Source organism: Salmo salar, chromosome 06, assembly GCF_965601325.2.
Source record: "Salmo salar chromosome 06, fSalSal1, whole genome shotgun sequence".
NCBI classification, from domain to species: Eukaryota; Metazoa; Chordata; class Actinopteri; order Salmoniformes; family Salmonidae; genus Salmo; species Salmo salar.
In genome coordinates this window covers 89,432,118-89,446,286 of record NC_138296.1, presented here as the reverse complement: position 1 = coordinate 89,446,286, position 14,169 = coordinate 89,432,118, and the positions used below count along the sequence as shown (strand labels likewise).

At 44.6% G+C, this 14,169-nt stretch overlaps 1 protein-coding gene across 5 annotated transcripts in view; it reads right to left on the bottom strand.

The window, feature by feature from the left end:
• The window catches only part of LOC106608253 (ryanodine receptor 3), a 264,485-nt gene that overhangs the window by 48,953 nt on the left and 201,363 nt on the right, over positions 1-14,169 (bottom strand). For all 5 annotated transcript variants that reach the window (XM_082977053.1, XM_045721102.2, XM_045721103.2 and 2 more), the window contains 12 exons: positions 9,754-9,877; positions 8,990-9,105; positions 8,806-8,873; positions 8,574-8,695; positions 8,164-8,213; positions 6,846-6,906; positions 5,948-6,186; positions 4,180-4,261; positions 2,065-2,195; positions 1,684-1,802; positions 1,050-1,248; positions 480-574 (listed from right to left, as the gene is read on the bottom strand). In XM_082977053.1, coding sequence (XP_082833179.1) covers positions 480-574; positions 1,050-1,248; positions 1,684-1,802; positions 2,065-2,195; positions 4,180-4,261; positions 5,948-6,186; positions 6,846-6,906; positions 8,164-8,213; positions 8,574-8,695; positions 8,806-8,873; positions 8,990-9,105; positions 9,754-9,877 — 1,406 coding nt within the window. The remainder of the gene's footprint in view (positions 1-479; positions 575-1,049; positions 1,249-1,683; positions 1,803-2,064; positions 2,196-4,179; positions 4,262-5,947; positions 6,187-6,845; positions 6,907-8,163; positions 8,214-8,573; positions 8,696-8,805; positions 8,874-8,989; positions 9,106-9,753; positions 9,878-14,169) is intronic.

Here is a 14,169-nt window from a genome sequence, read left to right as displayed (position 1 = left end):
ATAATAACATAGTTAACGCCTTTACAACATAGTAATAACAGAAGCTCGGTTTCCTGAGTGTCTCCTTTAATGTCAGCCTTCAGCGGCTCCTCCTCTATCGCTCCCTGGGGTTATAATATAGTAATAACACAGTTATAACACATAATAACATAGTTAACACCTTTACAACATAGTAATAACAGAAGCTCAGCTTCCTGAGTGTCTCCTTTAATGTCAGCCTTCAGCGGCTCCTCCTCTATCGCCCCCTGGGGTCAGGGAATTACGAAATCACTCAAGTGTTTTCCTTAATGGCCGTGCGCTAGCCTTGCTGTACTGCCAAGTCTTGTCATTGTCACGCCGAACAATAACATAGGAGTTGGCAGGTTCGCATTGGGATTCAAGCTAGTTGTGTGATTGATTCTTGTGCATGATTCATAGAAAATTAAAACAAACAAATGGACAGAAGTCCAAAGAATATGTTTCAATTCCTCTCATCTCACCTTGACTGTCTTTTTCCTGAGTTTCTCCAGAGTGGGCAGGAAGTGACTCTTCAGGAGGTCCGCTGCAGCCTTACAGATGATTGGCTGGGAGTAGACTGCAATGATACAGATAAAACCAATCAGATTTTGTCTCACTGAGGAGTTGTTACACTACACTCCCAAAAAGTTGAATTTCACTTTGATTAAAAGAGTTCGGCTGGCAATGCTACGACCACAGCTTTGTGTTTATTATTCACCATTCATCACAATGCCCACCAAACATGACCAACTCGGTTCAAACTCGGGTTTTCTGCATGCAATGAGACTGTATTAGCCCATTGAGCAAAAGCCTACCCACTGGGCACAGACATCAATTCAACATCTATTCCACGTTGGTTCAACGTAATCACATTGAAATGACATGGAAACAACGTTGATTCTACCAGTGTTTGCCCAGTGGGTAGGCATTGACTCAGGGAGTTAACGCAAGTCTTCAGGTCTAAGGCAAGGTTCCTCAAAACACGAGTGTTGTTCACCAAAACCTCCTCTGTGCCACGTTAGCCCTGAGGTAATAATAACCCAGCATCCCACCTGCGATCCTCTTCATCCAGGGAGCATCATCGATGCCCAGGTTGTTGTTGAGGATCTTGAGGATGTTCCCCAAGATGATGCTGAGGTGGTGGGAGCACACGGTGGTGCAGCAGGCTGTGTGTGGAGCAGAGTTCTCTGTTCCTCTCTCCCACCAATAGGACAAGTAGTTACACAACATGGGCAGGATCACCTCAATCACCTGGAGGGAATGGGGATGGGACGGCACCATATTAAGCGCTAACCACAATATTAAGCAATATCACCATTATCAGAATATTAAGCTATACCACGTAATGCCATCGTGCCAGAGATGATGTTAATCAAGGTGTTGCAGTCAATCAAGGCTCCAGCTTTAATGAGTTCCTTTGTGTTGAAACAGAGGGGAGGAGCATCCGGCATCGTGGTGAAAATAAATGGTAGTACATTCTCTGTGTTCTATCGCACGTGCAACAATGTCAGACGAAGAAAACTGTGTTCGTTGTAACAAGTAACGTCTTTGTTGTTGTAATATCGCAAACGAACGCGACAGTTTCACCGCTGAGGATTCCAGCTTTAAAATAGGGTTCACTGTCCAAAAAAGCTCTCTTGTAATATAAACAGATATAGTGATAACAGCAGTCCAAGCCCTCCTGACCTGTGGCATCTCTGTGTAGCGTGCTCCAGACTCTGAGATGTCGTTGATGTCCTTCAGCAGGCGATCCAGACGAGGCATGTCTGAACACATCTCCTCCACAGAGTCAGGCATACTCAAGACTACACAGAGAACAACACACAGTTAGCCATACACCGTTAATAAACATAGGGCTGGTTTCCCAGACATTGATGAAGCCTGGTCCTGGACTAAAATGCATGGTCTAGGACTAGGCCCTGTGTCCAGGAAAATGGCCCTTACAGTAGAACTAAGGATGTAGTGGAGGTCAATGTAAGGGCATACAGGTTGTAGTCAAGCATAGATTGGTCCTGATAAATTGGTAGTGTTATGATTCAGTATTGCGACTGCAAAGTAGTGACTTACTGGCCCTCTCTCGCTGTGTCTTGGTGTTGAAGACAGACAGGGGGTTGTGAGCATTGAGATCAGGCTCCAGGAAAGCTACAGGCATGGCTCCTACCAGGGTGGCCAGACACTCTCCTAGGGCTGGTAGGTGCCTGGAGGGAATACACACAGAGACATTAACACACACAGAGACATTAACACACACAGAGACATTAACACACGCAGAGACATTAACACACACAGAGACATTAACACACACAGAGACATTAACACACACAGAGACATTAACACAAACAGAGACATTAATACACTGAGAGAAATTGATGATAAAATTATTGTGGGAGCTGTCTTGTTAGACTTCAGTGCAGCTTTGACATTATCGATCATAGTCAGCTGCTGGAAACACTTGTGTTATGGCTTTACACCCCCTGCTATAATGTGGATAAAGAGTTACTTGTCTATCAGAACACAGAGGGTGTTCTTTAATGGAAGCCTTTCAAATATAATCCAGTTAGAATCAGGAATTCCCCAGGGTAGCTGTTTAGGCCCCTTGCTTTTTTCAATTTTTACTAACGACATGCCACTGACTTGGAGTAAAGCCAGAGTGTCTATGTATGCGGATGGCTCAACACTATACACGTCAGCTACTACAGCGACTGAAATGACTGCAACACTCAACAAAGAGCTGCAGTTGGTTTCAGAGTGGGTGGCAAGGAATAAGTTAGCCCTAAATATTTCTAAAACTAAAAGCTTTGTATTTGGAACAAAACACTCACTAAAACCTAAACCTAAACTAAATCTTGTAATAAATAATGTGGAAATTGAGATGACTAAACTGCTTGGACTAACCCTAGATTGTAAACTGTCATGGTCAAAACATATTGATGCAGTAGTAGCTAAGATGGGGAGAAGTCTGTCTATAATAAAGCGATGCTCTGCCTTCTTAACAACACTATCAACAAGGCAGGTCCTACAGGCCCTAGTTTTGTCACACCTTGACTACTGTTCAGTCGTGTGGTCAGGTGCCACAAAAAAGGACTTAGGACAATTGCAATTGGCTCAGAACAGGGCTGGCCCTTGGATGTACACAGAGAGCTAATATTAATAATATGCATGTCAATCTCTCCTGGCTGAAAGTGGAGGAGAGATTGACTTCATCACTACTTTTATTTGTGAGAGGTATTGACAAGTTGAATGCACCGAGCTGTCTGTCTAAACTACTTGCACACAGCTCAGACACCCATGCATACCCCACAAGCCATGCCAAGAGGTCTCTTCACAGTCCCCAAGTCCAGAACAGACTATGGGAGACACAGTACCACATAGAGCCATGACTACATGGAACTCTATTCCACATCAAGTGACTGACGCAAGCAGTAAAATAAGATATGAAAAACAGATAAAAATACACCTTATGGAACAGCGGGGATTGTGAAGCAACACAAACATTGACACACACACACACACACACACACACACACACACACACACACACACACACACACACACACACACACACACACACACACACACACACACACACACACACACACACACACACACACACACACACACCCCCCCCCCCCCGGATTTAGTACTGTAGGTATGTGGTAGTGGTGGAGTAGGGGCCTGAGGGCACACAGTGTGTTGTGAAATCTGTGAATGTATTGTAATGTTTTTAAAATGGTATAATTTTGCTGATCCCCAGGAAGAGTAGCTGCTGCTTTGGCAGCAGCTAATGGGGATCCATAATAAATACAATACAATACACACAGAGACATTAACACACACACAGCGATTAATACACACAGACATACACATTTACAGTAGACATGAGTACTTTGCTGTTCCGTAGCACTCTGAAGGAGAGACTTGGAGGACAATGGAATTCAATAAAAAAAAGTGTCTTTATTGCTAAAAGTAGAACCAGCATGTTTTGGCTTTTATTTTCTTTATTATTTACCTTCACTTACAGCACTCAAGCGTGATTTAGAGCACACCACAGTTCAGACATTGTGATTTTTCTAGTCAGTGTTGGATGATGTTCTCCTTCTCCAATTATCCAGAGAGATTTAATCACTCTCATTCCATCTCCTACTCCTACAGTACCTCCTTAGATGTGATGAGGCCTCATACCTCTCCATGAAGATGTGTTTCCCCGTGCCCAATGAGTAGAGACACGTCACAATGCGATAGCACGACAGCTGGACATCATCCACTGGAAAAGGCAACACACACAGGTCAGATTTCCTAGCAATACTAGGACCCCCAGCCATTCCCGCAACCTCTCCTCGGGACCCCCAGCTGTTCCCAAACCTCTCCTCGGAACCCCCAGCCATTCCAAACCTCTCCTCTGCGACCCCCAGCCATTCCAAACCTCTCCTCGGGACCACCAGCCGTTCCCGCAACCTCTCCTCTGGGCACCCCCAGCAGTTCCCGCAACCTCTCTTCGGAGACCCCCAGCCGTTCCCAAACCTCTCCCCGGGACTCCCAGCCATACCAAATCTCTCTTCGGAGACCCCCAGCCGTTCCTAAACCTCTCCTCGGGACCCCCAGATGTTTCATAATTTAGTTTTAGCCCTGAACTAGCTGACCTGATTCAACTAATCAAGGGCTTGATAATCAGTTGACAAGTTGAATCAGGTGTGCTTGTTCTGGAATAGATCAAATACATGGAACAGCTGGGGGTCTCCGAGGAGAGGTTTGGGAACGGTTGGGGGTCTCCGAGGAGAGGTTTGGGAACGGCTGGGGGTCTCCGAGGAGAGGTTTGGAACGGCTGGGGGTCCCCGAGGAGAGGTTTGGAATGGCTGGGGGTCCCAGAGGAGAGGTTTGGAATGGCTGTGGGTCCCAGAGGAGAGGTTTGGAATGGCTGGGGGTCGCAGAGAAGAGGTTTGGAATGGCTGGGGGTCGCAGAGAAGAGGTTTGGAATGGCTGTGGGTCCCAGAGGAGAGGTTTGGAATGGCTGGGGGTCTCTGAGGAGAGGTTTGGGAACGGCTGGGGGTCTCCGAGGAGAGGTTTGGGAACGGCTGGGGGTCCCAGAGGAGAGGTTTGGAATGGCTGGGGGTCCCAGAGGAGAGGTTTGGAATGGCTGGGGGTCCCAGAGGAGAGGTTTGGAATGGCTGTGGGTCCCAGAGGAGAGGTTTGGAATGGCTGGGGGTCTCTGAGGAGAGGTTTGGGAACGGCTGGGGGTCCCAGAGGAGAGGTTTGGAATGGCTGGGGGTCTCTGAGGAGAGGTTTGGAATGGCTGGGGGTCTCTGAGGAGAGGTTTGGAATGGCTGGGGGTCCCTGAGGAGAGGTTTGGAATGGCTGGGGGTCCCAGAGGAGAGGTTTGGAATGGCTGGGGGTCCCAGAGGAGAGGTTTGGAATGGCTGGGGGTCCCAGAGGAGAGGTTTGGAATGGCTGGGGGTCCCTGAGGAGAGGTTTGGAATGGCTGGGGGTCCCAGAGGAGAGGTTTGGAACGGCTGGGGGTCCCAGAGGAGAGGTTTGGAATGGCTGGGGGTCCCAGAGGAGAGGTTTGGAATGGCTGGGGGTCTCTGAGGAGAGGTTTGGAATGGCTGGGGGTCCCTGAGGAGAGGTTTGGAACGGCTGGGGGTCCCAGAGGAGAGGTTTGGGAACGGCTGGGGGTCCCAGAGGAGAGGTTTGGAATGGCTGGGGGTCTCTGAGGAGAGGTTTGGAATGGCTGTGGGTCTCCGAGGAGAGGTTTGGGAACGGCTGGGAGTCCTCGAGGAAAGGTTTGGAACGGCTGGGGGTCGCAGAGGAGAGGTTTGGAATGGCTGGGAGTCCTCAAGGAAAGGTTTGGAATGGCTGGGGGTCCCGAGGAGAGGTTTGAGAACCACTGCACTAGGGGACTCACGCATGGTGCAACCAGTGTAAATGTATTAAAATAACATCAAGGCTAACTCACCAAGCAGGCAGACTCCAAAGTTGTGCATGGTGACATGTTCGAACAGGGCTGTGAGGATGGGCAGTAGAGCGGTGGTGGCGTAGGTGATGTTCTGGGACAAGCCCTTCATCTGGCTCCGGGACTGGCTGAACTTCCCCAGCTTCAGCATCTCCAGGGTCTTCTCTAGGTCCTCTGCTGCATTCTCAAATAATGTCCTGACCCCAGCCTTCACCATCTCTGAGCCTGACTTCATCACCGTCCTGGGAGGGGAGGAAGAGGACAAAAGGAGAGGTGTAAGAACGACAGAACAGGAGGAGAGGTGTAAGAACAACAACACAGAAAAATAAGTGTAAAGGATTCTCCTATAATGACAAAAGGACGCTCTGCACAACCAAATCTAAGCTTTTGGTCAGTAATGACCTTCGTAAGAGATTCTCCTCACACAGGAAACCATTTATGTAATGGATTCCTACAGGGGTCAGGCGTGGATGGATTTGCACGGACACACAAACAACACTGTACAAAGCGTGTACTTTTTATATCCAGAATAATGATCAACATACATAGCTAAAGTATGAAATTGTCTTTATTGACTTTAATGTCGTAAGCATCTTAACCTTTATTAATTGTACATGTTTAATGTAACGTTTATTTCCACAGGGACTTTATTTCCCATTGAGAGCCAGCCCTCTTTCACAAGGGAGCCCTGAATATACACCATTTATACAATTTACAAATGCAATATAATAAAACATATATGATTTACAAGCCATTCAACAATCACATTCCTCAGTAGAGTTCCTTAATCAACAATTTGAACTGAACGAGAAGCACCTGAACATCAATTTGCAGTTTGACTTTTTCCTGATTTAAGGCGAGACAAGAGGTTTGTTCTTCAGGGTCTTCAAAAGGCTCTTACCTTGTGTCGAGGGAATGAGCCAGGATGTGTAGACAGCTCACCATAATAGCCGAGTCGCTCCCTATGAGAACACATTGATATGGAAATCACTGCCAAAAAGTAGAGGCAGCACAAATAGTACAAATCAGAGCACTGAGGCAATGGTAAAGGCCTGGCACACTGGTAAAGGCCTGGCACACTGGTAAAGGCCTGGCACACTGGTAAAGGCCTGGCACACTGGTAAAGGCCTGCCACAATGGTAAAGGCATTGACACACTGGAAAAGGCCTGACATATTGGTAAAGGCCTGGCACAATGGTAAAGGCCTGGCACAATGGTAAAGGCTTTGACACACTGGTAAAGGCCTGACATATTGGTAAAGGCCTGGCACAATGGTAAAGGCATTGACACACTGGTAAAGGCCTGACATATTGGTAAAGGCCTGGCACAATGGTAAAGGCATTGACACACTGGTAAAGGCCTGGCATATTGGTAAAGACCTGGCACACTGGTAAAGGCCTGGCATATTGGTAAAGGCCTGGCACAATGGTAAAGGCTTTGACACACTGGTAAAGGCCTGGCACAATGGTAAAGGCCTGGCACAATGGTAAAGGCCTGGCACAATGGTAAAGGCCTGGCACAATGGTAAAGGCCTGGCACAATGGTAAAGGCCTGGCACAATGGTAAAGGCCTGACAGACTGGTAAAGGCCTGACAGATTGGTAAAGGCCTGGCAGAATGGTAAAGGCCTGGCAGAATGGTAAAGGCCTGGCAGACTGGTAAAGGCCTGGCAGACTGGTAAAGGCCTGGCAGAATGGTAAAGGCCTGGCAGAATGGTAAAGGCCTGGCACACTGGTAAAGGCATTGACACACTGATAAAGACATTGACACACTGGTAAAGACATTGACACACTGGTAAAGACATTGACACACTGGTAAAGGCATTGACACACTGGTAAAGGCATTGACACACTGGTAAAGACATTGACACACTGGTAAAGACATTGACACACTGGTAAAGGCATTGACACACAGGTAAAGGCATTGACACACAGGTAAAGGCATTGACACACAGGTAAAGGCATTGACACACAGGTAAAGGCATTGACACAGTGGTAAAGGCATTGACACACTGGTAAAGACATTGACACAGTGGTAAAGGCATTGACACACTGGTAAAGACATTGACACACTGGTAAAGACATTGACACACTGGTAAAGACATTGACACACTGTTAAAGGCATTGACACACTGTTAAAGGCATTGACACACGGTTAAAGGCATTGACACACTGGTAAAGGCATTGACACACTGGTAAAGACATTGACCGAGGTCCTTACCAAAGAGGGAAATCCTGTGTCTGACAAGAGCTGCCATCTTACAGAACAGGCTGTAAAATATAGGAGAGGAAAGGCAGTGAAATAACCAGATAAATATAGGAGAGGAAAGGCAATGAAATAACCAGATAAAGAAAGGAGAGAAGAAAACAAACTGAGGAAAACAAGAAAATAATTGTTCACAATTTTCACATGTGTATTGTAGTGCACAGTCTGAAATCTATCTACAACTACCTTCCCTAGACACCAGGCTAGGTGAACTTTCCTCCATATAGCTTACACCTATCTGATCCTCTCAGGTCAATTGGAAATGTCTATGTGACTCTCATTAGAAAACTGTGGCTGGGGATTCTGTGTTGAGTTCAGACTGGCAACATTGTCATTCACCAGTGTGTCCACTACTGGTACCTTACCTGGTGATCATCTCCTTCTCCTTGTTAGAGGCGTAGCCACTGCTGCTCAGGTTCTTACTGGGCGAGGACAGGAAGTACATGCTGTGGTTCTTAAAGTACATGTCTATGAGTGGTAGCAGCACCTATAGGGCAGATTGGGAGAAGTGGTGGATCAAGGCAGAGCATTGAGAGCTTATTCCACAGTGTCTACAATTCATTTCCTGTCTATTGTTGAAAGACTGTACATCCATACCTTGGCGAAGAACTTGATTTCCTGATCGTGAGGCGATTTGTCTGTCTTTCCGCTGGTGGCCATGGCCTCTGGAAAAACCAGGTTCAAAGACGTATAAAACTTAAACTAGACACTTAACTAAATTGAGAATGAATTTGAATTCCACATTTCAAAGCATATTCATCAAATGTCTGAGTGGACTCACCTAGGTGGGCGATGAACTCCTGAGCCGAGTCCACATACTTCAGCAACCTCTTGAGAAACGTGTAAGCAAACCTCTTCTCCATGGACGATGAGTCTTGCTCCATGTCCTTCAGACCTCTGCAGAACATCAGTAAGATAAGACACAACAGAAATTCATTGATTGACTAAAACAGTAGTCATTACTGATTTAGTCAGCTGATGACTGTTTTAGTCAGCTGATGACTGTTTTAGTCAGCTACAGTCATTTGATGACTGTTTTAGTCAGCTGATGACTGTTTTAGTCAGTTGATGACTGTTTTAGTCTGCTGATGACTGTTTTAGTCAGCTACAGTCATTTGATGACTGTTTTAGTCAGCTGATGACTGTTTTAGTCAGTTGATGACTGTTTTAGTCTGCTGATGACTGTTTTAGTCAGTTGATTACTGTTTTAGTCAGCTGATGACTGATTTAGTCTGCTGATGACTGATTTAGTCTGCTGATGACTGATTTAGTCTGCTGATGACTGATTTAGTCTGCTGATGACTGATTTAGTCTGCTGATGACTGTTTTAGTCAGCTGATGACTGATTTAGTCAGCTGATGACTGATTTAGTCAGCTGATGACTGATTTAGTCAGCTGATTACTGTTTTAGTCAGCTGATGACTGTTTTACATGACAGAATGTTGGAAACAATGATTGACTGATTGATTAACTGATTGATTTCATGTCCACAGTGGTAACAGACAGATGCGGTATACGGTGAGATAATTAGGGGGAGAGTCTGACCTGGTGATAGTGTATCCATTGATCTGAAGAAATTTAAAGAGATCCTGGACCTTCTCTCTGTCTCTGTATTTCTCCTTGGCTGTCAGAGTGTCATAGGGCACCAGCAATGGGTGGCTCCCTCCTCCTGAGACAGACAGCAAACACATCAAACAGTGGCTACACTTTCACAAACATACAGTATACACAAAGTATACACAAACATACAGTATATACATACATATATATATAGACCTATATATACTTTTGAACGGTAGTGTATATGTAGGTATATACTGTATGTATAGATGTGGGTATATACCACACTTAGAAATGTCCTTGTTTTGAAAGAAAAGCGAACTGTCCTCTTGCTCAGTTGTGCACCGGGACCTCCCACTCCTCTTTCTATTCTGGTTAGAGCCAGTTTGCGCTGTTCTGTGAAGGGAGTAGTACACAGCGTTGTACGAGATCTTCAGGTTCTTGGCAATTTCTCGCATGGAATAGCCTTCATTTCTCAGAACAAGAATTGACTAACGAGTTTCAGAAGAAAGTTATTTGTTTCTGGCCATTTTTGAGCCTGTAATTGAACCAACAAACGCTGATGCTCCAGATACTCAACTAGTCCAAAGATGGCCAGTTGTATTGCTTCTTTAATCAGAACAACAGTTTTTAGCTGTGCTAACATAATTGCAAAAGGGTTTTCTAATGATCAATTAGCCTTTAAAATGATAAACTTGGATTAGATAACACAATGTGCCATTGGAACACAGAAGTGATGATTGCTGAAAATGGGCCTCTGTACGCCTATGTAAATATTCCAAATCTGCCATTTCCAGCTACAATAGTCAGTTACAACATTAACAATGTCTAAACTGTATTTCTGATCAATTTGATGTTAATTTTAAAAGACAGAAAATGTCCTTTCCTTTCAAAAACAAGGACATTTCAATGTGACCCCAAACTTTTGAATGGTAGTGAATATATAAAACTTTTGACCAGTAGTGTATATGTAGGTTTATATATATATATATATATATATATATATATATATATATATTATATATATATATAAACCTACATATACACTACTATATATATAAACCTACATATACACTACTGGTCAAAAGTTTTAGAACACCTACTCATTCAAGGGTTTTTCTTAGTTTTACTATTTTCTACATTGCAGAATAATAGTGAAGACATCAAAAATATGAAATAACACATATGGAATCATGTAGTAAACAAAAACGTGTTGAACATATTTTATATTCTTCAAAATAGCCACCCTTTTGCCTTGATGACAGCTTTTCACACTCTTGGCATTCTCTCAACCAGCTTCATGAGGAATGCTTTTCCAACAGTCTTGAAGGAGTTACCACATATGCTAAGCATTTGTTGGCTGCTTTTTCTTTACTCTGCAGTCCAACTCATCCCAAACAATCTCAATTGGGTTGACATCGGGTGACTGTGGAGGCCAGGTCATCTGATGCAGCCCTCCATCACTCTCCTTCTTGGTCAAATAGCCCTTACACAGCCTGGAGGTGTGTTGAAAAACAAATGATAGTCCCATTAAGCGCAAACCAGATGTGATGGCGTATTGCTGAAGAATGCTGTGGTAGCCTTACAGTGTCACCAGTAAAGCACCCCCACAACATCACACCTTCTCCTCCATGATTCACGGTGGGAACCACGCATGTGGAGATCATCCGATCACCTTCTCTGCGTCTGATAAAGACAGAGGTTGGAACCAAACATTTTTTAAAATATTTATTTTACCCCTTTTTCGTGGTATCCAATTGGCAGTAGTTACTGTCTTGTCTCATCGCTGCAACTCCCGTACAGACTCGGGAGAGGCAAAGGTCGAGAGCCATGCATCCTCCGAAACACAACCCAACCAAGCCGCACTGCTTCTTGACACAATGCACATCCAGCCCCATGGGCCTCCCGGTCGTGGCCGGCTGCAACAGAGCCTGGGCTCAAACCCAGAATCTCCGGTGGCACAGCTAGCACTGCGATGCAGTGCCTTAGACCACTGCGCCACCCGGGAGGCCTGGAACCAAAAATGTTGACTCATCAGACCAAGGGACAGATTTCCATAGGTCTAATGTCCATTGCTCGTGTTTCTTGGCCCAAGCAAGTATCTTCTTCTTATTGGTGTCCTTTAGTAGTGGTTTCTTTGCAGCAATTCGACCATGAAGGCCTGATTCACATATTCTCCTCTGAACAGTTGATGTTGAGATGTGTCTGTTACATGAACTCTTTGAAGCATTTATTTGGGCTGCAATCTGAGGTGGAGTTAACTCTAATGAACTTTGCAGTTATACTTAAACTACATCTTTAATAATTAAGAGCTTTTGCAAAAGCACCTTGTCTTTCAATGATGCGCTATCTCTAATGAACCATTGAAAAGTGACTACACAAATGTACAAAGATCTTTTATAGCCAAGATACACCCCTCTCAACGTACATGACGAACCACAGATACATAGAATGGGTCACAAGGTTAAGTTTTGTATGAAAGATATCTATAAAACATAGCAGACAGCAACTGCTGTGTCAACAGTTTTCATTGTATAGACCAGTGTCTGGTCCTCCTACTCCAAACTGGAACTGTCTCTCCCTGGTACAGTATAGAACAGAGCCATTAGCTCATGTCCTCTGGAATGCTCTTTTAGGCTTTATTACCCAAAGACATCGTAAATCTCCTCTGTCAGTGCTATCTCATAGAGGCCCATCCTCAGTAGAACACACACACAATAGTTAACAGAATACTCTATTCTGTCGAATATTACAACCATTATAATACAATACAAGCGTTATAATCTTGCAATTTTCCACAACAGGTATTTTACCAAATAGGGCTATCTTCTGTATTCCACCCCTTCCGTGTCACAAGAGTGTGAAAAGCTGTCATCAAGGGAAAGGCTGGCTACTTTAACTGTTTTTGGTTACTACAAAACTATAGTTTTGGCATTTCGGTTGAAGTCGGAAGACTTAGGTTGGCGTCATTAAAACGTTTTTTTAACCACTCCGCAAATTTCTCGTTAACAAACTATAGTTTTGGCAAGTTGGTTAGGACATCTACTTTGTGCATGACACAAGTAGTTTTTCCAACAATTGTTTACAGACAGATTATTTCACTTATAATTCACAGGATCACAATTCCAGTGGGTCAGAAGTTTACATACACTAAGTAGACGGTGCCTTTAAACAGCTTGGAAAATTCCAGAAAACGATGTCATGGCTTTAGAAGCTTCTGATAGGCTAATTGACATCATTTGAGTCAATTGGAGGTGTGGACCTGTGGATGTATTTCAAGGCCTACCTTCAAACTCAGTGCCTCTTTGCTTGACATCATGGGAAAATCAAAAGAAATCAGCCAAGACCTTGTAGACATCCACAAGTCTGGTTCATCCTTGGGAGCAATTTCCAAATGCCTGAAGGTACCATGTTCATCTGTACAAACAATAGTACGCAAGGAGAGGCTTGCAAGCCGAAGAACACAACCTTGAAGCACGGGGGTGGCGGCATCATGTTGTGGGAGCGCTTTGCTGCAGGAGGGACTGGTGCACTTCACAAAATAGAGGGCAACATGAGGCAGGAAAATCATGTGGATATAGTGAAGCGACATCTCAAGACATCAGTCAGGAAGTTAAAGCTTGGTCGCAAATGGGTCTTCCAAATGGACAATGATCCCAAGCATACTTCCAAAGTTGTTGCAAAATGGCTTAAGGACAACAAAGTCAAGGTATTGGAGTGGCCATCACAAAGCCCTGACCTCAATCAATATAGAACATTTGTGGGCAGAACTGAAAAAGCATGTGCGATCAAGGAGGCCTAAAAAACTGACTCAGTTACACCAGCTCTGTCAGGAGGAATGGGTCAAAATTCACCCAACTTATTGTGGGAAGCTTGTGGAAGGCTACCCGAAACGTTTGACCCAAGTTAAACAATTTAACCTGTTATGGATAGGGGGCAGTATTTTCACGGCCGGATAAAAAACGTACCCGATTTGATCTGATTATTACTCCTGCCCAGAAACTAGAATATGCATATAATTATTAGCTTTGGATAGAAAACACTCAAGTTTCTAAAACTGTTTGAATGGTGTCTGTGAGTATAACAGAACTCATTTGGCAGGCCAAAACCTGAGAAGATTCCTTACAGGAAGTGCCCTCTCTGACCATTTCTTGGCCTTCTACACTCTCTTTATTGAAAACTGAGGATCTCTGCTGTAACGTGACACTTCCTACGGCTCCCATAGGCTCTTAGAAGGCGGCAGAACGGTGAATGATGACTCTGCTGTCTCTGGCTGAAAAACAGTAGCGCATTTGGATAGTGGTCGATCTGAGAACAATGAGACTGGGGGCGCGTGCACGAGCCGACACCATGTTTTTATTTTCAGTCTTTGAACAAAAACAACGACTCCCGGTCAGAATA